The following is a 24801-nucleotide window of genomic DNA, read 5'->3' as shown; positions in this document are numbered from 1 at the left end:
GCCCCTGATCATGGGCCTCAGACTTAGTCTAGGCTTGGCTTGTTGTTCACTTGGCTGGGTCTAAATTGGACTTGCTGGGACCATGACTGGGACTGGACCTAGACCTGGGGCAGGAGTGGGGCTAAGGACAGGGCTGGGACAGAGCCGTGTCCCACGTGCTCCAGAAGCTCAAGTAGACGCACTAGACAAGGAGGAGGATGCGGTCCATGTCACCAGTTCAGCAGACCTTCACCACAGCCTACCCTGGGCAGGTTCCTATGACAGACAAAGGGACACCCAACCCAGGATGCATTTCTTCCCTCTGTGGGGCCAGGTGTGCAAATGCCAGAGAAGAAGCTGCACAGTCCATAGCAGCAGAGAATCCAGACATGATCCTGAGAGCGGGGGTGGGAAGATCCCTGTGTGGTTTAAGGCTGCTGAGGACCTATCCTTGGTGTGGGGCCACCAAGTATCTTGCCCTAAAGATGTCCCTGGGTCTGGAAGGAATAGGCTGCCTCCAGTCTCTGGCCCATGCTGGATTCCCCTGCACCTCTTGTGGAGTTTAAAGCAGAGATTCTTCCCTAAGCCTGGATCCTAAGCAGGCAGAGGCCTCTTGGAGCACACACCTCAGTGCCCTGTGCCTTTGGGACACTGCATCAACTGCCCCTCCTCCTTCTCTTCTCTCCCTGATGACAGTTTTGAATGCACATCACTTATCAAACCTCACTGATCCAAAAAAAGTAGGGTTTTCTGAAGGAGCAGAGCATAAAGGGGCCTGATTGGGTGAGACACAGGGTTGGCTCCTAGGAACTCAAGCCAACTAAGTACTGAAGTAGTTGGATGAGAATTCTCAGCAGTTTATGTCTTCCTTCTTGCACAATCATATTTACATATCTACTTACTATCTCATTCCCTGGTAGCTCAGCTGGTAAAGAATGTGCCTGCATTGCAGGAGACCTGGGTTTGATCTCTGGGTCAGGAAGATCCCCTGGAATGAAAATGGCAAACCACTCCAATATCCTAGCCTGGAAAATGTCATGGACAGAAGTCCCTGGTGGGCTTCAGTCCATGGGGTTAAAAAGAGTTGAGCACAACTTAAAAACTAACCCTTCACGCAGACTGCTATAAACACAGGTGAACTTGGGCATATGTGCTGGCCGCATGTGCGTACCTAAACACCATCACTCAGTCCACACCACCTACATACATGAACACACAGGCAGACACAGGCACACCCATCCTGATGGACCTTGAGTCAGCCCATGTACACCAGATGGACACATGGATGTATTCACGCATGCACACACATACCCACCCAGACGTGGGATGTAAACCAATCATGGCACACAAGCTTGCACTGACCTTGTCCAGGGCTGTCTGCGTGCCATCCTGACTACATGGAAAATCCAATTGCTTGTTGAAGCTAATCAGAGGAAAGGGCAGTGGGTCAGGGTGCAGCCTGGGTTCAGAACCAGTCCAGTGAGCCCTCTTAGGAGCCCTGAAGATTTCCATGCAGACCCTGGAGTCAGACTGGTGTGGATGGGATCGAATAAAAAGAGATACTTAACACGTCACATACGGGATACTGGTTTTCAGTGTACCTTTTCCTTAGAAATATGAGATTAGACTCTGAAAGGCGAAGTGACTTTCCGTTACACCTGGGCTGTCATTGCCAGGGTAGGGCTGAACACATGACTTTCTGAAGCCCAGACAGGGCTCTCTTCAAAGCTGATCCCACCCTGCCCTCCCGCCCCCACATAGAGCTCTCAGATGCCGTCATTCCCTGCTCAGTGGTCCAGGGAGGCTGACTGGCCATAGGATCACCTGTAAGCATACAGAAGCCAACACTGGACTGCCCTGGTGCAGAGGCCAGCACTTGGCTGCTCTCAGATGCACCCCTGTCCTCCCCTTTCTCCTCACCCCTTCACACAGCACAGAATGCTCTGAAAACTCCACATGCCCAGTCATCATGCAAGGGTGAGAGTGAGCCACCGGGTTGGTGTTTTCCACACTCTCAGGAATGGCCCTGGACTCTAAACTGTCATTTCCCTGCCAAAGTCCTTCCTATTTACACAGTAATTAAAATGCCGGATTCTCGTGAACAGCACGGGGAAGAACAGAAAGTGCGTGTGGGAGCTTTAGTGTCACCTCCAACAAGGTCTGATCCTCATCTACATTTGACAGTTGGGCGACTTTGGGCTTCTGCGTAAGCTCCTGAGTTCCAGGGTCCTCACCTCTTGCATGATGGATGCTTGGGGGCCAAGTGCCTTGCTTTTGTTATCTGGTGCCCTGGTGCCCTCGTGGGTGCTGGGGACTCCAGCTGAAGCACAGGTCTAGGTGCTGCCACATCCCCAGCCTGACTCTCCTCTTCCCCTAGCGGTGCTCTTCCCTGATGGCCAGGCTGTCGGGGAGAAGATCTTCAAGACGGCAGGTGTGGTCAGATCATATTCAGACGCCCAGCAGCTCTGCACAGAGGCTAAGGGACAGCTGGCCTCCCCACGCTCTGCAGCCGAGAACAAGGCCGTGACACAGTTGGTCAGAGCCCACAAAAGGAATGCTTACCTGAGCATGAATGACATCTCCACGGAGGGGAGGTTCACCTACCCCACTGGGGAAATACTGGTCTATTCCTACTGGGCCACTGGGGAGCCCAACAACAGCGATGATGGACAACCAGAGAACTGTGTGGAAATCTCTCCTGAGGGCCAGTGGAATGACATACCCTGCAGTAAGCAACTCCTCGTGATCTGCGAGTTTTGAGCTCCCCCACCCGCCCCAGGGAAGGTGGCAATGCCCAGAGCTGTGAGCTGCCAACATCCCAATAAAAAGGTGACCCTCTGCTGCTCACGGCTTCCCCACTAAGCCACGGGATAAGGCCACAAGGCAGGCCTCCTATGTAACTCCACCCGCAGAATAAAGATTGAAACTGGCTTCACATCTGGAAGATTTGTCACAAAAAAGGGGGGCAGCCTGCGACTCAGGGGCAAGGGCTAAAAGGAGGTCTCCAAGATGCCCCTGTGCAAAATCAAGGGTCTCCTTCTCAACAAGACAGGTGTCTAGCCCTCCACCTCTGCCAAACATGGACTGCATTTGACCCCACTGGTCACTGCTACCTCCTTCCCTTTGCTCTCCTGCCTTCAGTATTTTTATCCTTTAGCCTCTTTCACTCGTCTCTCCTCCTCTCCTGGACATCCACAAGGAGGAGAAGGCGCCTCAGCTCTGGCTCCCTTCTCCCCTTGCATTCACTCTAGGCTTGGGCTCATTTTCTCCCATGGTTTCAAATTCTTTCTACTGATGCCTCCCCCAGGTAGAGCCCTGTTCAGACCTCTCCTCAAACCCCAGACTCCTCTCATCAAGGCAAGCTGTAGCCTTGGGGCTTGGAGGTCATCGTCGCTGCCTCTGGCTGACTGTGAAGCACCAATTTCTCTGGCCAGGTTGAGTGGGCTTATACCCAGTAGACTCCCCTCACCCTTGACCATCCAGGATTTCTTTCTTCCCATGACAGTGTGACTATGGATGCCTCATCAGAGAATGTACCATCTGCACAGTCCTAATCCCTTCTAAAGTTTCAAGCAGAGAGGGTGTCCAGCCATGTTCAGATTCATCCCTCAACCTCTTCCTGCCTTGAAGTTCAAGGGATGTTTGTCTCCTCTCTGCTTCAGAGATAGTCTAAGCAACCCCTTCTCATTTTACAGACATGCAATCCAAGACACCGAGAGGAAGGGAACTTGCATGGGTAGTAAGGTAGGAGACAGGGTGCCTCTGGGTTGGACCCCTGGTGTTTGTCAAGTCGAGTAAAATCAAGCTTTGTTCACACCCAGACACTCCAAGGACAAAGCTAGTGGCAAAAGCTGCACAAGCAAAGAGATACGGAGCCGACTGCTGAGTTCAACAAAGACTTCCCTGTCTACATGTGTGCAGGAAGAGTTCTTGGGGGTCGAAAAGGGAGAGGCCCCACCCCATAATAAGTGGACATGCACCCATAGGTCTCTGTGGTGGCATCTATCTTAGAAAACAGTTTCACATGCACCTTTTGAGGGTCTATGGGCCAGTCAGGTGTGAAGAAATTAACAAGGTAATTGGCCAAAGGTAAACAATGATCTGGAAGGACTGTCCTATATCAGTTACTTTATGTCACATCTTTACCTGGCTTCCTCTCATCCAGGAGGCCTTCACTCCACCACGGGTGTGTGTCTCTGCTTAGCTCTACCTTACTGCACTCCTCCTCCTCCTCAGAGAGGATGCCCATACCCTTTCCCTCTGGGGGCGCATTTCTGCCTTCCTTCTGTCTTAAATAAACAACCTGCTTCTCTGTGTGCTCTGCCATGCATTGTGCTGTGTCTCTAACAATAAACTTTGTACCTAATTATAGTTTTTGCCTCCTTGAGACATTCTTGCTTTCAAATGGGGGATAGAGCCAGAATCACTTTGCTTCTAGCCTCTAGTTCCTGGTGGTGTGTTGACTAGGATTCCTGGGGTTTCATCCAGTCTACCCAGGTTCCATCCTTGGGCAGAGAACTAAGATATCTCTTCAGGAGCACTCACTGCTCTCCCTCTGAGATCACGAGCGTTGTTGCTACAACTCCTCATGTAAAAGGCCATCAGATCCCAGAACTTACACTTTCGGCTGATAAGTTTTTGACCATAGGCCTCTGTATATTTACTTGATTTTATTGACACATTACTGCAAACAAATCCAGTAGAGCTATTCAAAACCCTTAAGGATCATGCCTTCAAGGTGCTGCATTTAACATGTCAGCAAATCCAGAAGACCCAGCAATAGCCACAGAACTGGAAAAAGTCAATCCTCAGCCCAATTCCCAAGAAGACTAGTAGTAAAGAATGTACTAACTCTTGGACCATTGCACTCATCTCCCATGCTAGTGAGATCATGGTTAAAATTCTGCATGCCAGTCTTTAGCACTGTGTGAACCAAGAACTTCAGATGCCCAAGCAGGGTTTAGAAAAGGAAAAGGAACCAGAGATCATATTGCCAACTTCCGCTGGATCATAGAGAAAGCATGGGAATTCCAGAAAGACATCTACCTCTATTTCATCGACTACACTGAAGCCTTTGATTATGTGGATCATAACAAACTGTGCAAAGCTCTTAGGGAGACGAGCATACCAGAGCATCTTACCTGTCTTCTGAGAAACCTGTACGTTGGTCAAGAAGCAACAGTCAGAACCCTGTGTGGAACAACTGATTAGTTCAAGATTGAGAAAGGAGTACAACAGGGCGAACTGCTGTTCCCTTGTTTGTTTAACCTACACACTGACCACACCATGAGAAATACCAGGCTGGATGAGTTACTAGCTGGATTCAAGATAGGTGGGAGAATCATCACTACTTCAGATATGCGGATGATACCACTCTATTGGCAGAAAGCAAAGAGGAACTAAAGAGCTTCTTGATGAGAGTGAAGGAAGAGAGTTAAAGAGCCAGCTTAAAATTAAATATTTTTAAAAAAAAACAAAAACTAAAATCATGGCATCCAACCCCATTACTTCATGGCAAATAAGGGGAAAAGGTGGAAGTAGTGACAGCTTTCCTCTTCTGGGGCTCTAAGATCACTGCAGATGATGACTGCAGCCATGAAATCAGAAGACGATTTCTTCTTAGCAGGAAAGCTATGGCAAATCTAGACAGTGTGCTGAAAAGCAGAGACATTACTCTGCCAACAAGGTCCATATATAGTCAAGGCTATGGTTGTCCCAGTGGTCATGAACAGTTGTGAAAGCTGCACCAGAAAGAAGCACAATGCCAAAGAATTGATGTCTTCAAACTATGGTGCTAGAGAAGACTCCTGAAAGTCCCTTGGACAGCAAGGAAATCAAACCAGTCAATCTTAAGGGAAATCAACTCTAAATACTCATTGGAGGGACTGATGATGAAGCTCCAGGACTTTGGTCATCTGATGCAAATGGCCAACTCTATGGAAAAGTCCCTGATGCTGGCAAAGATTGAGGGAAGGAGACGAAGGCTTCAGAAGATGAGATGGCATCACCGATGCAATGGACTTGAACTTGGACAAATTTTGGGAGATGGTGAGGGACAGGGAGGCCTGGTGTGCTGCAGGTCATGGGGTTGCAAAGAGTCAGACCCAAGTGGGTGATTGAACACACTGCAAAGAAAAATTTAAATGATATCTGTACTTCAGAGATTGGAGTGAGGCCCGAAAGAACCACAGGTTCATGGAAAGGGGTGATGAATACCCCTCCTCCAGACAAGGAACCAGCCACTCTTTCCTTTGTTCCCAGGGACCAGGAGGACTGACCTCTCTGGTCCTTTCGGAATAGGACCCCCAAGCCCCACCCGTCCTTCCAACACACTTGCAGCCACAGTATGTATATGGACAGCACGTCTGAAAACAAAGCCACACCTCTCAACAGCATGCATGCAGCTCAGTCTTCTGCTAAGATCTTTCTCCTGTTACTGAAAACATCCTCAATTCCTGATGGTATTTGAAATACGAATAGTAATGAGCAAACAGCTCTTCAGTAACAGCTCTTCAGACCAAGGCCATACCTGTTTATTCTCATCAAGGGAGTTTAGAGCAGCCTGTGTTTATCGCATATTGACTTATATGCAGAATACATCATGAGAAACGCTGGGCTGGAAGAAGCACAAGCTGGAATCAAGATTGCCGGGAGAAATATCAATAACCTCTGATATGCAGATGACACCACCCTTATGTCAGAAAGTGAAGAGGAACTGAAGATCCTCTTGATGAAAGTGAAAGAGGAGAGTGAAAAAGTTGGCTTAAAGCTCAACATTCAGAAAACGAAGATCACGGCCTCTGGTCCCATCACTTCATGGCAAATAGATGGAGAAACAGTGGAAATAGTGTCAGATTTTTTTTTTTTTAGGCTCGAAAATCACTGCAGATGGTGATTGCAGCAATGAAATTAAAAGACGCTTACTGCTTGGAAGGAAAGTTATGACCAACTTGGATAGCATATTTAAAAGCATAGACATTACTTTGCCAACAAAGGCCCATCTAGTCAAGGCTAAGGTTTTTCCAGTGGTTATGTGTGGATGTTAGAGTTGGACTATAAAGAAAGCTGAGCACCAAAGAATTGATGCTTTTGAACTGTGGTGTTGGGGAAGATTGTTGAGAGTCCCTTGAACTGCAAGGAGATCCAACCAGTCCATCCTAAAGGAGATCAGTCCTGAGTGTTCATTGGAAAGACTGATGTTGAAGCCGAAACTCCAATACTTTGGCCACCTGATGTGAAGAGTTGACTCATTGGAAAAGACCCTGATGCTGGGAAAGAATGAGGGCAGGATGATAAGGGGATGACAGAGGATGAGATGGTTGGATGGCATCACCGATTTGATGGACATGGGTTTGTGTGAACGCCAGGAATTGCTGATGGACAGGGAGGCCTGGCATGCTGCGGTTCATGGGGTCGCTAAGAGTCGGACACGACTGAGCAACTGAACTGAACTGAAGACAAACAACTGGATCTAGTTGAGCCCAAGGGAGGCATTTTTTTTCTGAGAACAGAGGATTCTGAATTGCCTTTAGAAGGACTGGTGGGCACAGGCAACCCTGTGCTACCTCTCTGGCTTCTGCCTCTCTCTGCCCATCCTCTCCTCTTTCCCTTCTTTACTCACCAACTTCCTCTGTGTCTAGGTCTCAAGATCAGAGAGATCAGAAACTCTTGCTCCCTTGCTGACATCAATCCCTTAACTATGTGGAAATGCATCTCCCTATCTCAGATGCTCACCTCTCATCCAGTCAACTCACTCTGGAACAGCATAGTCCAACATGGTCATGGGATGCATGGGAGGTCACTCTGGTCTGGGAAGGTGCTCTGTGGGTGATCACTACTTATCTCAATATGTAGTTCAGTTCAGTTCAGTCGCTCAGTCGTGTCCGACTCTGCAACCCCATGAATCGCAGCACGCCAGGCATCCCTGTCCGTCACCAACTCCTGGAGTTCACTCAGATTCACGTCCATCGAGTCAGTGATGTCATCCAGCCATCTCATCCTCTGTCGTCCCCTTATCATCCTGCCCCCAATCCCTCCCAGCATCAGAGTCTTTTCCAATGAGTCAACTCTTCACATGAGGTGGCCAAAGTACTGGAGCTTCAGCTTTAGCATCATTCTGTCCAAAGAAATTCCAGGGTTCATCTCCTTCAGAATGGACTGGTTGGATCTCCTTGCAGTCCAAGGGACTCTCAAGACTCTTCTCCAACACCACAGTCCAAATGCATCAATTCTTTGGTGCTCAGCCTTCTTCACAGTCCAACTTTCACATCCATACATGACCACTGGAAAAACCATAGCCTTGACTAGGTGGACCTTTGTTGGTAAAGTAATGTCTCTGCTTTTGAATATGCTATCTAGGTTGGTCATAACTTTTCTTGCAAGGAGTAAGCATCTTTTAATTTCATGGCTGCAGTCACCATCTGCAGTGATTTGGGAGCCAAGAAAATAAAGTCTGACACTGTTTCCACTGTTTCCCCATCTATTTCCCATGAAGTGATGGGACTGGATGCCATGATCTTCGTTTTCTGAATGTTGAAATTTAAGCCAACTTTTTTACTCTCCTCTTTCACTTTCATCAAGCGGCTTTTTAGTTCCTCTTCACTTTCTGCCATAAGGATCATCTGCATATATGAGGTGATTGATATTTTTCCCGGCAATCTTGATTCCAGCTTGTGTTTCCTCCAGTCCAGCGTTTCTCATGATGTACTCTGCATAGAAGTTCAATAAGCAGGGTGACAATATACATCCTTGATGTACTCCTTTTCCTATTTGAAACCAGTCTGTAGGCTAGCATTATCCTGAAACCAAAACCAGACCCAGCCCCCACCCTAAAAAAATACCATTAAGAAAACTACAGAACATCCCTTATGAATATTAATGTAACATCCTTAACAAAATACTAGCAAACGAAATTCAATGGTATATTAAACAGTTTTACATCATGACCAAGTGGGATTTATAGTTGGAAGAAAAGACAGTTGTATACACCACCACCCCCCATCAATGTAATCACATTAATAGAAAGAACAAAAACCATACTATCATCTAAACTGATTAAGAAAAAGCATTTGACAAATTTCAACATCCATTCATCATAAAACCATTCAAACTATGAATAGAAGGAAACTACCTCCACATAAAGCAATATATGAGAAACCCCCAAGAAACATAATACTCAATAAAGACTGAAAGCTTTTCTTCTAAGATTAGGAACAAAGCAAGGATGACTGACTGCTTTCACCATTTCTATTCAGCATACTTCCAGCCAGAGCAATTAAGTTAGAAAAATATATTTAAAAGGCATCGACATCAGAAAGGAAGAAGTGAAATTTTCTCTGTTTACAGATGGCATGATCTTTCATGTAGAAAACATTAAGTCCTCAACATACAAATATATACCCACACACAGTGTTAGAACTAATTAATTCAAATTTATAAAAATGAACACAAAAAAATATCAATGCACAAAATTCAGTTGTATTTTTATACACTAACAATGAACAACCCAAAAAGGAAATCTTTTAAAATCTCATTTCCAATAGCATCAAAAGAATAAATTATGAATAGACCTAACTAAGGAGGTATACATTGAAAATGACAAAACATTGCTGAAAGAAATCAAAGAAGGCACAATTAGAAATATACATGTGTTTGTGGGTTGGAAGACTAAATACTGGTAGGATGTCCATACTACCCAAAGTGATCTACAGAGTTAATACAATCCCTACTAAAATCCCAATGGCATTTTTTTTACAGATAAAGAAAATTCACTTGGAATTTCAAGGAACCCTAAGTAGCCAAAACAATCTTGAAAAAGAAGAACTCGGATGTATCTTACACTTTCTGATTTCAAAATTACGAAGCTACAGTTTCAAACATTATGGTATTGGCATAAACACAGGTAGACACTGGAACAAAATAGACCCTCCATATATGTTCACATGATTTTGGGCAAGGGAACCAAGACCATTCAATGGGGAAAGATTAGTCTTCTCAGTAAATTGTGCTGGGAAAGCTGGATATCCCCATAAAAATGACAGAAGTTAGACACGTCATATACAAAAACCAACTCAGAAAACAAATCCAAGATGTAAATGTAAGAACTATAAAATTTCTAGCAGGATAAAATCCTCATGACATCAGATTTGGCAATGATTTCTTAGACATGACACCAAAAGCACCGGCAACAAGACAAAAAATAAGTTGAACTACAGCAAAATTTAAAACTGTGCATCAAAAAACAATCAGATTGAAAAGACAATCTAAGGAACAGGAGAAAATATCTGCATATCTGATAAGTAATCAATATTCAGAATATATAAAGCTCCTACAACTCAATATTAAAACAAACTGATTTTTTAAATGGGCAAAGGACTTAAATAAATATTTCTCCAAAGAAGACAGACAAATGTTTATTAAGCACAAGAAACAATGTTTAATATTACTAAGCATTAGGGAAATGCAACTCAAAATCATCTTGAGATGTCACCTTGCACTTTTAGGATGGCTACTATCAAAAAAAAAAAAGAAAATAACTGTAGTGTCGGGAAGGAGATGGATAAACCAGAAATTGTGTGAACTATCATTGGAACTCTAAAAAAGTTGCAGCCACTATGAAAAACAATACGGCAATTTCTGAAAAATTAAAAACAGAATTACCATACGACTTTGCAATCCCACTTTGGGCATATGAGCAGAAATTTGTACACCTATGTGCATAGCTGCATTATTCACAACAGCTGACAGAAGCAAACCAAAGATCCATTAACAGATGAATGGACAAACAATGTGGTATACACATAAAATGAAGTATTATCCAGCCTTAAAAAGAAAATATTCTAACATATGCTACAACATGGACAAACCTTGAGGACATTATGCTAAGTGAAATAAGCCAGTCACAAAAAGAAAATATGTTTTGATTCAACTTAAACGAGGTAGTGATCAGATTTTTAGAGGCAAAGTAGAATGCCGACTGCCAGGAACTGAGAAGAGAGGAGAATGTGGAATTACTGTTGACTGAATAATAAAAAGCTCAGTTTTTCAAGAGAAGAGTTCTGTAGGTGGATGGTGATGATGGTAACACATCAGTGTGAACATACTTAATGCCACTGAATGGCACATTTAATGGTTATGATGGTAAATTCTGTTATGTATTTTACCACGAGAAAGGAATCCAAGAAAACATTCCAGAAATAGAAGGCCTGAATCAAGACACTGAATGAATCCAGGGTACTGGAAAAAATTAACTCAGGATGATTGACACCAAGACATATCCTACTAAAACTATTAGACTGTAAAGATTAAAAGTCCTCAGTACCTCCAGGAAAAAAGAAATAATTTATAAGAACAAAGGAATTATACAGAATATTGGATTTGTCAAAAACATACAAATGAAGACAATGTTAGTACAGGATTCTCAAGCAACTTAAGAATATATGAACTATAAGATATTATATTGAGCTAAGGACTGGAAAAGGTCAGTTTTCATTCCAATCCCAAAGAAAGGCAATGCTAAAGAATGCTCAAACTACCGCACAATTGCACTCATCTCACATGCTAGTAAAGTAATGCTCAAAATTCTCCAAGCCAGGCTTCAGCAATATGTGAACCGTGAACTCCCTGATGTTCAAGCTGGTTTTAGGAAAGGCAGAGGAACCAGAGATCAAATTGCCAACATCTGCAGGAACATGGAAAAAGCAAGAGAGTTCCAGAAAAACATTTATTTCTGATTTATTCACTATGCCAAAGCCTTTGACTGTGTGGATCACAATAAACTGGGAAATTCTGAAAGAGATGGGAATACCAGACCACCTGACCTGCATCTTGAGAAATCTGTATGCAGGTCAGGAAGCAACAGTTAGAACTGGACATGGAACAACAGACTGGTTCCAAATAGGAAGAGGAGTACGTCAAGGCTGTATATTGTCACCCTGCTTATTGAACTTCTATGCAGAGTACATCATGAGAAACACTGGACTGGAAGAAGCACGAGCTGGAATCAAGATTGCTGGGAGAAATATCAATAAACTCAGATACGCAGATGACACCACCCTTAAGGCAGAAAGTGAAGAGGAACTAAAAAGCCTCTTGATGAAAGTGAAAGAGGAGAGTGAAAAAGTTGGCTTAAAGCTCAACATTCAGAAAACGAAGATCATGGCATCTGGTCCCATCACTCCATGGGAAATAGATGGGGAAGCAGTGGAAACAGTGGCAGACTTTATTTTTTTGGGCTCCAAAATCACTGCAGATGGTGACTCCAGCCATGAAATTAAAAGACGCTTACTCCTTGCAAGAAAAGTTATGACCAACCTAGATAGCACATTCAAAAGCAGAGACATTACTTTGCCGACTAACGTCCCTCTAGTAAAGGCTATGGTTTTTCCTGTAGTCATGTATGGATGTGAGAGTTGGACTGTGAAGAAGGCTGAGCGCCGAAGAACTGATGCTTTTGAACTATGGTGTTGGAGAAGACTCTTGAGAGTCCCTTGGACTGCAAGGAGATCCAAACAGTCCATTCTAAAGGAGATCAACCCAGGGATTTCTTTGGATGGAATGATGCTAAAGCTGAAACTCCAGTACTTTGACCACCTCATGCGAAGAGTTGAGTCATTGGAGAAGACTTTGATGCTGGGAGGGATTGGGGGCAGGAGGAGAAGGGGACGACCCAGGATGAGATGGCAGGATGGCATCACTGACTCGGTGGAAGCGACTCTGCGTGAACTCCAGGAGTTGGTGATGGACAGGGAGGCCTGGCGTGCTGTGATTCATGGGGTTGCAAAGAGTCGGACACGACTGAGCGACTGAACTGAACTGAACTGAACTGAAGGGGGAACTGGCCTCCTTCCTCAGCTCAGGCTCTGCGAGGTACAGCGCAGAGCACTGCCCATCTGGCCTGAAGCTTAGATTTGAACTCCAGGTTCTGTCTCTTTCTGCTCATGTCCTTGGGCAGGGCACTTACTGTCTTCCAACTTCTGTTACACGTCCCTGGATTAAAGAGGTAAATTATAACTACCACCCTACATAGGACTTATGACATTCGGAGCAAATAATTTATGGCACTCTGCCTCCTACGGGTGAAAGGACATGCTCATGGTCACAAGAAGACAGAAAAGTTTTGTCCCAGGGAGACCAATTTTAGAAAACTGGGGCTTCTTTTCATAATTATCTTCTCACCCTTTCTGTTGATTGTGGGATTGGGCTCAACCCAGATGAGATTTAAAACATTTCCTGCAACATCTCTGCACAAACCCGAGGGTTAATTAAACTCGGGTTTGTGCAGAGATCAGTCCACACTATCCTCATTTCCTAAGTCTTCATTGAGGAAACATTTATGGGGAATGGGAAGGAAATTACCATTATTTGTGTTCAATAAATTTGTTGACCACTGTCTGGATTTTTTTTTTTTCATATAGTAACTAATCTTCATACTGCAGCAAGTTGAAGTGTCTGAGTACAATTAGAGGCTATAAGCTATTCTCAGTCCTGAACATTCATTGGAAGGACTGACGCTGAAACTCCAACACTTTGGCTACCTGATGGGAAGAACTGACTCACTGGAAAAAACCCTAATTGAAGGGATTGAAGGGATCAAAAGATTGAAGGCAGGAGGAGAAGAGGTCGACAGAGGATGAGCTGGTTGGACGGCATCACCAACTTGATGGACATGAGTTTGAGCAAGCTCCAGAAGTTGGTGATGGACAGGGAAGCCTGGCATGATACAGTCCATGGGGTCGCAAAATTGGCTATGACTGAGCAACTGTACTGAAACTTTTCTCACTGGGCAATCCCCTCACTGCATACTGACAGACTCCAAATTTGAAAGACAGAGACTCCAAATCTCTGTTTACTCTTCATCAGGAAGTCTGAATTTGGGAATTCCAGGCTGATTTTTCCCATTAAGCAATCTTTTAGTCTTTGTCAGTTACTCCAGGATTGTTTCAGAGCAAGTCAGAGAGGCCTGGGTCTTTCTGCTTTACTAAGTTGATATGGAGAGATCCAGCAGGATCAAGTCTGCCATCTCCCAGGTTTGAAAAGCTCCAAAGTATTTCTAAACTTCACAGAATATAAAATCATTTGTGAACTGAGAAAAAAAAAAATTCCCAAAGTCACTTCAATTCTTCCATGATAGCTCTTTCAGTTCTGGGAAGTTTTAAACAAACAAACCAAAAAAAAAAAAAGCCACCTTTTTATTCTGTTAATTTTTAAACTACGTTAAAGAGACAAGATGAAAATAATTAGCCTGATGACCTAGCACTCAAACCTGATATACAGCAACACTTGGCAATTTCTCATCATCCACCCATTCCATTCCATTCATCTCAACAACTGCCCCACCCATTATTCTGAAGTGAATCTCAGACATATTTCACTCAAAAGTACTTCCATACATCTCTACAATATAGAAATATTTTTAACCAGTTCCATAGTTAAATATTTATTTTTATTCTATTTTCTCTTTTTTCCAGTTTTACTGAGCTATAGTCAACAAGGGACCCCTTTCAACTCTAACCACCAAAAGTTCATCATTAAATCCCCCAGCCTCGCAGGAAGTCCATGTGCCAAACTCCACTGAACAAAGCCACAGTTACTCCAGCGACAAGAGCTGTCTCCATCTTTTAAAAAATCTACATGTTTGAAAGATGGAAGCTCAGGCTGCTGCAAAACACTAGCACACGAGGCAGGCTGCCTCCTATCAAAGAAACGCCCCACTGGAACTCATATTGAATCTCCAATCCAGGGTCTTTTGGGGTGAAAAGTGTGAGCAGCACCAACGGACTCCTGAGGTGCACAACACTGGTGAACCTGAGACGCAGCCCCAGACGTGGCTCCACCACAGATACGCTCCTCAATCTCTTTAGGGAAAATTCCATTTCTATTCGTTAAGAACCGACTGAATCTAATTTTCTTACTTAAACCCCATAATACCTTTTAAAAGTAGGCAATATCTTATCCTCATTTAGATTTGAGAACACTGGAGGCAGAGACGTTTAAGCAAAGTGAGCCTCTGACCAAGTTAGTGTGACCTCTGACCTCACACTTGTCTCTAGCACCCTATTACGTTATAGACTACAGGCCATGTGAGAACAGAAGTTTTGTCAGGCTCACAGATGATCCATATTGCTTGATATATCACTGACTAAGCAATACTCAGATTGGAAGCCCAAAAAGGCCAGAAACCTATATTGAATAAGGTTTATAGACACTTCCCTAGTGGCTCAGCTGGTAAAGAATCTGCCTGCAATGTGGGAGACCTGGGTTCGATCCCTGGGTCAGGAAGAGCCCCTGGAGAAGGGAAAGGCTACCCACTCCAGTATTCTGGCCTGGTGAATCCCATATAGTCCATGGCGTCGCAAAGAGTCAGACACCACTCAGTAACCTTTGCTTTCATTTCACTATAGACACTACGTTATTTACTAATTCATCTTATTCTTAAAACAATGCTTTGAGATAACCAAACCCTTCATTTTACAGATGAGGAAACTGCAGACTTTTGGGGTTTTCTTTCCAAATGTGTGGGAGAAGGTTATTTTATACCCTAGGCATGTAAAACAAACATGCTCATAGCTATTTCAGATTAACTCATCTGAATTCAGGAGGATTTACATGTCTTCCTTTCTATTTAAATAAATGGCTACAAATTTATGTGGCAAACCCAAAGAATAGATCTTTCACACATTACCTTACTTAAATCTTGTAGTGGTCCTATGCAGATATATAGCATTTCTACCCATCAACTCTGAGAAGAGGAAAATTCCTAGAGGAACGCAAGGCTGATAAAAGTAAGGTTTTGTTTTGTTTTTAATTAAGCAAGTTAATGCCTAAGATGCAGGTGGAGGGAGAGCCTATGTTTCTGATTTGACTCCAAAATAATTCATGTCTCACCAACCGAAATGAAAAAGAAGCACAAGGAAAAGACTTGATGGGCAGATGAAATCCTCGGAGGTCAGATTAGTGACTTATGACTATAGTAGGGTCCTATGCTGTTTGCTGGGGGTCAGAGGCATTGATAGCCCACCCAACCAGCCCGTTTGGGTGGTACCAGGGGCTTTGAGGTAGTTGATGAGAAGATTTGGGGAACTGAAAGTACTAGAGAAGTTTGGAGACCCCAAGAGCAGAGCAAACCAAAATAAGGTTGGACCTAACCTGATTTATCTGGCTTTTTCCCCCCAATAATTTAAAGTTCAGATCAAATTTTTTATTTTTCTCAGTACCTAGAATTCACACTGAGTGGCAATGTTTCCTGTGCCTCCTTCATAAACCTGCTCCCAAAAACTAGTTTTCCCAGAAACTAGTTTTCCCAGAAACCTTCACGCCCTTAGTGGGCTTCCCTGGTGGCTCAGCGGTTAAAGCATCTGCCTGCAATGCGGGAGACCTGGCTTCAATCCCTGGGTTGGAAAGATCCCCTGGAGAAGGAAATGGCAACCCACTCCAGTATTCTTGCCTGGAGAACCCTGTGGTCGGAGGAGCTTGGTGGGCTACAGTCCACCGGGTCGCAAAGAGTCAGACACGACTGAGCGACTGAACTGAACTGAAGGAAGTGAAAGTGAAAGTGAAGTCGCTCAGTTGTGTCCGACTCTTTGCGACCCCATGAATCGCAGCACGCCAGGCATCCCTGTCCATCACCAACTCCCGGAGTTCACTCAGACTCACGTCCATCGAGTCAGTGATGCCATCCAGCCATCTCATCCTCTGTTGTCCCCTTCTCCTCCTGCCCCCAATCCCTCCCAGCATCAGGGGCTTTTCCAATGAGTCAACTCTTCGCATGAGGTGCCCAAAGTACTGGAGTTTCAGCTTTAGCATCATTATTCCTTCCAAAGAAATCCCAGGGCTGATCTCCTTCAGAATGGACTGGTTGGATCTTCTTGCAGTCCAAGGGACTCTCAAGAGTCTTCTCCAACACCATAGCTCAAAAGCATCAATTCTTCGGCGCTCAGCCTTCTTCATGGTCCAACTCTCACATCCATACATGACCACAGGAAAAACCATAGCCTTGACTACACGGACCTTAGTCGGCAAAGTAATGTCTCTGCTTTTCAATACGCTATCTAGGTTGGTCATAACTTTTCTTCCAAGGAGTAAGCGTCTTTTAATTTCATGGCTGCAGTCACCATCTGCAGTGATTTGCGAGCCAAGAAAATAAAGTCTGCCACTGTTTCCACTGTTTTCCCATCTATTTCCCATGAAGTGATGGGACTGGATGCCATGATCTTCGTTTTCTGAATGTTGATCTTTAAGCCAACTTTTTCACGCTCCTCTCTCACTTTCATCAAGAGGCTTTTTAGTTCCTCTTCACTTTCTGCCATAAGGGTGGCGTCATCTGCATATCTGAGGTTATTGATATTTCTCCCAGCAATCTTTGATTCCAGCTGTGTTTCTTCCAGTCCAGCGTTTCTCATGATGTACTCTGCATATAAGTTAAATAAGCAGGGTGACAATATACCTTGACATACTCCTTTTCCTATTTGGAACCAGTCTGTTGTTCCATGTCCAGTTCTAACTGTTGCTTCCTGACCTGCATATAGATTTCTCAAGAGGCAGATCAGGTGGTCTGGTATTAGCATAGTCAATGAAGCAGATGTTTTTATGGAATTCCCTTGTTTTTTCTATGATCCAACGGATGTTGACAATTTGACCTCTGGTTCCTCTGCCTTTTCTAAATCCAGCTTGTACATCTGGAAGTTCTTGGTTCACATACTGCTGAAGACTAGCTTGAAGGATTTTGAGTATTACTTTGCTAGCATGTAACACCTAATAGTAGTAGTAGGCCAATATAATGGGGGAATGGAAGGAAGTATCATATTTTTGGTTTACTTTGCACCTCCCAAATTGTCATTAAGATTGAAAACCTTTTAATATTCCCTGGACATTCAAGTTTCCTTTTGAAGAATTTCCATTTCTTATCTTTTATTCATTTGTCTATTATACATATTGAAGAATTCCTTCTTCCAGGTCTTTCAACTTTATTTATTGTGCCTTTCATAAGAACAAAGTTGTTTTTTTTTTAAGAATGAAACTTTAAATTGATATGCAGTTAAATTTTGTATCTCTCTATTGCGTGTAACTTTAATATCATACTACGAAGTCCTTTTCCCCATTCTCTAAGACTGTAAAACTCTTCTCCCACACTTTCTTTACTGTTTTCAAGCTTTAGGTCATTAATCCACCCAAAGGGGAGAGAAAAAGATAAAATGTAAAGGTTGAGAGATTTCTCTGTCAGCCCAGAGGGGATGATGATATAGGATACCTGGAGGATAAATTAGCTACTTCTATCACATGGGGAGTGGGTGAGTTATACAGAGGAAAATCTCCAGTTGACATCCTTCTGAATCTCCAGTTGACATCTTCAGTTGACTGTTAGTTTCTTATGGATTGACATAAACTACTCATGTGTGAGTAAAGATCTTCTTGGTAGTTTCCTCTGGATTCCTTATGTGTGCATAACGGGTTAATGGTAAGACCCTTTGGTCCTGTCTGTCCTACTCTTACCTTCTACAATAAGAGTCACAGGAATGCTAAGTAACCTGCTGGGCTCAAAGAAAAATGGTGGAAGATGAGAAACCTGGCTTCCAATAGTCCTTTGACCCAAGCCAATTTTCCTCTTCAATAACATCTACTCCAACATGAGTTGTTTTTCTGATAACTTCCTCACTGCAGATTTAACACCTGAAGAGAAGTACTGAAAAACAACAACAACAGTTTAAAATTAGGGAATTCTCAAAAAGTTTTGGTAAGGTAAAGTATTAGAACTGTACTTGTGGAAGATTATTCTGTCGTTTACAGTTCAAATTTGAGAAAGAGATCATTGAAGTGGTAGAACATACCTCACTTGGGATGACCTGGGGAGGCAGTAAAAATAAAACCATGGTTTTGTAACTAGCAAGGCTTCATATGCCTGTGGCATAGAAAGCCAAATTCTGGCAGCAGGTGTTTGCATCAAAGTCAGGATTTATTGCAGGGTGTCAAGCAACAGAATGGGGGACAAGACTCAGATCCACTCCAATTGGTCTTTGAGTGATTTTTTAAGTGGAAGAACAAAGATGGTGGGATTAATCATCATTTTTTGATAGTTCTGTGACATTTCTTAATCATAGTTTTGGGAGTCAGGATGTCTCTGGCTTATGATTCTCTGGCCAAGTGGTCCGTGACTCTGGGGTCTGTTATCTCATCCTGAAGAAAAAACCTGAGTTTGTATGTTAATGGTGAAATCTATAACAGCAATTTTAGTCATCTGACTCTGGTTGGTTAGTGTTCAATTACCTCAGCATTGAGGTCAGAAGAGACAAGAAAGGGAATAGAGTTTTGGATAGAGAAATTAATCATAAATTCAGTATCTTGTAATAACCTGTAATGGAAGGGAATCTAAGAAAGAATATATATGTAAATATATAATATATATGCAGGTAGATATATATATGAATCACTTTGCTGTACACTTGAAACTAATACAACACTGTACATTATCTCTATTTCAATAAACATTTAAAATTTTAAAAATCATAAACTCAGTAAAGCAACTTGGTTTTAGAAGGACTCAGCTTCAGTGTAATCTAGAAGGATTATGTTACTAAATCGACAGAACACTTGACAGATGACTAGATATGAAGGCAGCCAAATGGAAGAGTCTGGGTGTCTGCAGGAAGGATGATACTATTAATGTAAATAGGGGAGTCTTGGTGAGGATTGATTCTGTGGATAATAGTGGACTCCTTGTCTTTAAAATACAATGCCTGCATTGGCAGGCAGATTCTTTACCACTGAGTCACCAGGGAAGCCCCCACAAAAGCTTTCAAAGCCCAGGTGAAACCATCTTTCTCTCCTGAGTCTAAGCAGAACACTTCTTGGTTTGATCTGTCACTTCACACGGATGACACAGCACTTATTACAAGGGCCTGGCACACATGCAGAAGGGTCAGTAATACTAGTAACTCGCAAAACACTCTGCATGTGTCTGCTCAGCCATATCTGACTCTTTGCAACCCCATGGACTGTAGCCCACCAGGCTCCTCTGTCCTTGGAATTTTTCAGGCAAGGATTCTGGAGTGTTTTGCCATTTCGTGCTCCAGGGAATCCTGGATCCAGGTCCCAGGGATCAGACCCGCATCTCTTGCATCTCCTGCATTGGCAGGTGAATTCTTTACCACTGCACCACCTGGGAAGCCCATGAAGTACTATGGGCCAGACACTTTTGTGAGCTATTGACTGAAAGATGCACAATGTAAGAGCCATGAGTTGAGTTTATTCAGTGTTTTACTGAGGACTATAGCCCAAGAGACAGCCTTTCAGATAGCTCTGAGGAGGTTGGGGGAGAGGCCAGCACACATGATTTCAGCTAAAGAATACGTGCAATTAAGCATACATCCCAGTAGAAGGTTACTGATAGTCACAAGGAACAGATATCTCAGTTAATGATTGTAGTATTTTTTTAAGTATATGAAGATGCAAGAATTCAAATTCATATTTTTTCTCCCCGTTCAGTTCAGTTGCTGTCGTGTCCAACTCTTTGCGACCCTATGAACCGCAGCATGCCAGCCCTCCAGGCCTCCCTGTCCATCACCAACTCCTGAAGTCCACCCAAACCCATGTCCATTAAGTTGGTGATGCCATCCAACCATCTCCTCCTCTGTCATCCCCTTCTCCTCCTGCCCTCAATCTTTCCCAGCATCAGGGTCTTTTCTTTTCTTTTATAACAAAAGTTTTTTGGTTGTTTTATTTTTACTTTACAATATTGTATTGGTTTTGCCATACATCAACATGAATCCACCATGGGTGTACACGTGTTCCCCATCCTGAACTCCACTCCCACCTCCCTCCCCATACCATCCCTCTGGGTCACCCAGTGTGCCAGCCCCAAGCTTCCTGTATCTTGCATCAAACCTGGACTGGCGATTCATTTCTTATATGATATTATACATGTTTCAATGCCATTCTCCCAAATCATCCCACCCTCTCCCTCTCCCACAGAGTCCAAAAGACTGTTCTATACATCTGTGTCTCTTTTGCTGTCTTGCATACAGGGTTATCATTACCATCTTTCTGAATTCCATGTGTTAGTATACTGAGTTGATGTTTTTCTTTCTGGCTTACTTCACTCTGTATAATAGGCTCCAGTTTCATCCACCTCATTAGAACTGATTCAAATGTATTCTTTTTAATGGCTGAGTAATACTCCATTGTGTATATGTACCACTGCTTTCTTATCCATTCATCTGCTGATGGACATCTAGGGTCTTTTCAAATGAGTCAGCTCTTCACATCAGGTGGCCAAAGTATTGGAGTTTCAGCCTCAGCATCAGCCCTTCCAATGAACACCCAGGACTGATCTCCTTTAGGATGGACTGGTTGGATCTCCTTGCAGTCCAAGGGACTCTCAAGAGTTCTCCAACACCACAGTTCAAAAGCATCAGTTCTTCAGGGCTCAGCCTTCTTCACAGTCCAACTCTCACATCCATACATGACCACAGGAAAAATCATAGCCTTGACTAGACCGACCTTTGTTGGCAAAGTAATGTCTCTGCTTTTTAATATGCTGTCTAGGTTGGCATAACTTTCCTTCCAAGGGGTAAGCGTCTTTCAATTTCATGGCTGCAGTCACCATCTGCAGTGATTTTGGAGCCCCCCCCAAATAAAGTCTGCCACTGTTTCCACTGTTTCCCCATCTATTTGCCATGAAGTGATGGGACTGGATGCCATGATCTTCGTTTTCTGAATGTTGAGCTTTAAGCCAACTTTTTCACTCTTCTCTTTCACTTTCATCAAGAGGCTCTTTAATTCCTCTTCACTTTCTGCCATAAGGGTGGTGTCATCTGCATATCTGAGGTTATTGATATTTCTCCCAGTAATCTTGATTCCAGCTTGTACTTTATCCAGCCCAGCATTTCTCATGATGTACTCTGCATGTAAGTTAAATAAGCCAGGTGACAATATACAGCCTTGATGTACTCCTTTTCCTATTTGGAACCAGTCTGTTGTTCCATGTCCAGTTCTAACTGTTGCTCCCTGACCTGCATACAGGTTTCTCAAGAGGCAGGTCAGGTGGTCTGGTATTCCCATCTCTTTCAGAATTTTCCACAGTTTATTTTGATCCACACAGTCAAAGGTTTTCTCCTGGAAATATATCTAATTGTCTAATGGCCTGTTTTGCCTGTTTCCTCAAAGCACTAAGTGGATCATCATGTTCTTCATCCTCAATTCCTTTTAGGTCAGCAACTGCAGTGATCCTTGTACAGCTGGATGATGAGCAACATTTTGTTTTATAGTGCTTTTATTACAAGTTCTGATATTTAATTCATCCACATCTCTGAGGTAGGAACCAATATGTCCCTACTTTACAGATAAAGAAACTAAGGCATAAATGGGTTAGATAATACTCTCAGCTTGGAAAAGACCCTGATGCTGGCAATGACTGAAAGCAGGAGGAGAAGTGGGCAACAGAGAATGAAATGATTGGATGGCATCACCACCTCAATGGACATGAGTTTGAGCAAATTCCAGGAGACAGTGAATGACAGGGAAGCCTGGAGTGCTGCTGTTGTAGCCACACATTTCAGGAAACAAACTCACTCAGAAGGACAACGCAGATAGTGGAGTGCAGTTTATTACACCCGCAGGCCCAAGGCAGAGTCTCCTCTTAGCCAAGGACCTCGACCAGTTTTTATGAAAACCTTATATACCCTAACTGTGCGTGCCCAAACCCACCTCCCCACATTCCCTGAAACTAGCCTGAACAAAGGAAAAGAAAGATATAATCAAAGTTAACCCGTAATTCATATGCCTTAAGCCTAGGTAGGTAACAATGGACAATTATCAATAGGCCTGTGGTCATACTCCAATAAGAATAATAGAATTTATGATTCTATTCGGTTGCACAGATAATTAGGGTATTCTTTTAGGCGACGGAGAGTCTCGGTACGAGTCCTGGGGCTGTTCCATTGGCGGGGGGTGGGGGTGGGGGTCTGGTTTTCCAGTCTGTATGCCATTTCCATAGATCTGGGCATAGAGCTCAAAGTCCACAGTCCAGCACAAGATGGAGTCCTGCTTTCAAGATGGAGCCTGTTCTGTCTGTTTCCTCCTTCACTGAAGTCCATGGGGTCACAAAGAGTTGTCTTAGTGACTGAAAAACAAGCTTACACAAAATGTTAATGGCAGAACTAGGACTTAAACTGTTTCCCTGGTAGCTCAGCTAGTAAAGAATTTGCCTTTAATGCAGGAGACCCCAGTTTGATGCCAGGGTCAGGAAGATCTGCTGGAAAAGGGATACGCTACCCACTCCAATATTCTTGGGCTTCCCTGGTGACTCAAGTGGTAAAATATCTGCCTGCAATGCAGGAGACCTGGGTTCAATCCCTGGCTTGGGAAGATCCCCTGGAGAAGGAAACAGCTATCCACTCCAGGATTCTAGGGAACAGCTACTCACTCCAGGATTCCGGCCTAGAGAATTCCATGCACTGTATAGTCCATGGGGTTGCAAAGAGTTGGACACAACTAAGCTACCTTTTCACTTTTACTTTCTATCTGTCCACCAACATTGCTCATAAGTGCTGTGCCATATGGATCCATACATCTTTAGTAATGAAGAGGAAGGGCATTATTTCTGTTGACCCAAAACAAATTAGACTGCCGTATATTTCTCCAGGAAAGAGATTTATTCAGGATCAGCAGGGGTCTGCAATTTGGGGTCTGCAATCACGTGAACAACAACACAAGCTGCTGCCGCCCCACCAAAGGAAAGAACACTTTTAAGAAGAAAAGGACATTGGGAAGGCTGTAGAAAACAGAATCCATGGGTTTTCTTGGGCTGAGTCCTTGCCAGGAAAGAAGATTGGTCTTCCTATCAGCCTCTGCTAGACTCACAAGGTGTACGAGTGCCCCCTGTCAGTATCCCAGGTCTATTTAATTGTGGTTTCTTTTTACATTCCCCACAGAGCACAGTAGAGCATAAGTTCAAAAATTAGCCCCATTATGAATAGGATACAGAGCCCAGAAATAAACCCATGCACCTATGGTAACAAAAGAGGCAAGACCACGCAACGTTGGAAAGACAGTCTCTTCAACAAATGGTGCTGAGAAAACTGGACAGTTACATTTAAAAATAAAAATAAAAAGATCATTCTTGAACACCATACACAAAAATAAGCTCAAAATGGATTGAAGACCTAAATGTGAGACCAGACACTATAATACTTCTAGAGGAAAACAAAGGCAGAACACTCTGACACAAACTGCAGCAATATCTTTCTCAATCCATCTTCTAGAATAATGGAAATAAAAACAAATGCGACCTACTGAAAAACTTCTGCATAACAAAGGAAACAATAAACAAAATGAAAAGACAACCTACAGATGGGGAGAAAATATTTGCAAATGATGTGACCAACAGGCGATTAGTCTCCAAAATTTACAAACAGCTCACTATGCTTAACAACAGACAGAAGACCTAAATAGACATTTCTCCAAATAAGAGATACAGTTGGCCAACAGGCACGTGAAAAAATGTTCAACATGGCTAATTATTCAGTTCAGTTCAGTTGCTCAGTCGTGTCCGACTCTTTGCAACCCCATGAATCGCAGCACACCAGGCCTCCCTGTCCATCACCATCTCCCGAAGTTCACTCAGACTCACGTCCATCGAGTCCGTGATGCCATAAAGCCATCTCATCCTCGGTCGTCCCCTTCTCCTCCTGCCCCCAAATCCCTCCCAGCATCAGAGTCTTTTCCAATGAGTCAACTCTTCACATGAGGTGGCCAAAGTACTGGAGCTTCAGCTTTAGCATCATTCCTTCTAAAGAAATCCCAGGGTTGATCTCATTCAGAATGGACTGG

General features: G+C 43.5%; 1 protein-coding gene across 4 annotated transcripts in view; it reads left to right on the top strand.

The window, feature by feature from the left end:
- Positions 1-2914, top strand: part of LOC138430315 (conglutinin-like) — a 28893-nt gene extending 25979 nt beyond the window's left edge. For all 4 annotated transcript variants that reach the window (XM_069572456.1, XM_069572457.1, XM_069572458.1 and 1 more), the window contains exon 9: positions 2357-2914. In XM_069572456.1, the coding sequence (XP_069428557.1) occupies positions 2357-2739 (383 nt within the window). In that variant the 3' untranslated portion in view covers positions 2740-2914. The remainder of the gene's footprint in view (positions 1-2356) is intronic.
- Positions 2915-24801: the final 21887 nt, after the last annotated feature.

Source organism: Ovis canadensis, chromosome 25 (assembly GCF_042477335.2).
Source record: "Ovis canadensis isolate MfBH-ARS-UI-01 breed Bighorn chromosome 25, ARS-UI_OviCan_v2, whole genome shotgun sequence".
Lineage (NCBI taxonomy): Eukaryota > Metazoa > Chordata > Mammalia > Artiodactyla > Bovidae > Ovis > Ovis canadensis.
The sequence above is the reverse complement of the archived record's forward strand: the minus strand, read 5'-3'. Positions and strand labels throughout refer to the sequence as shown.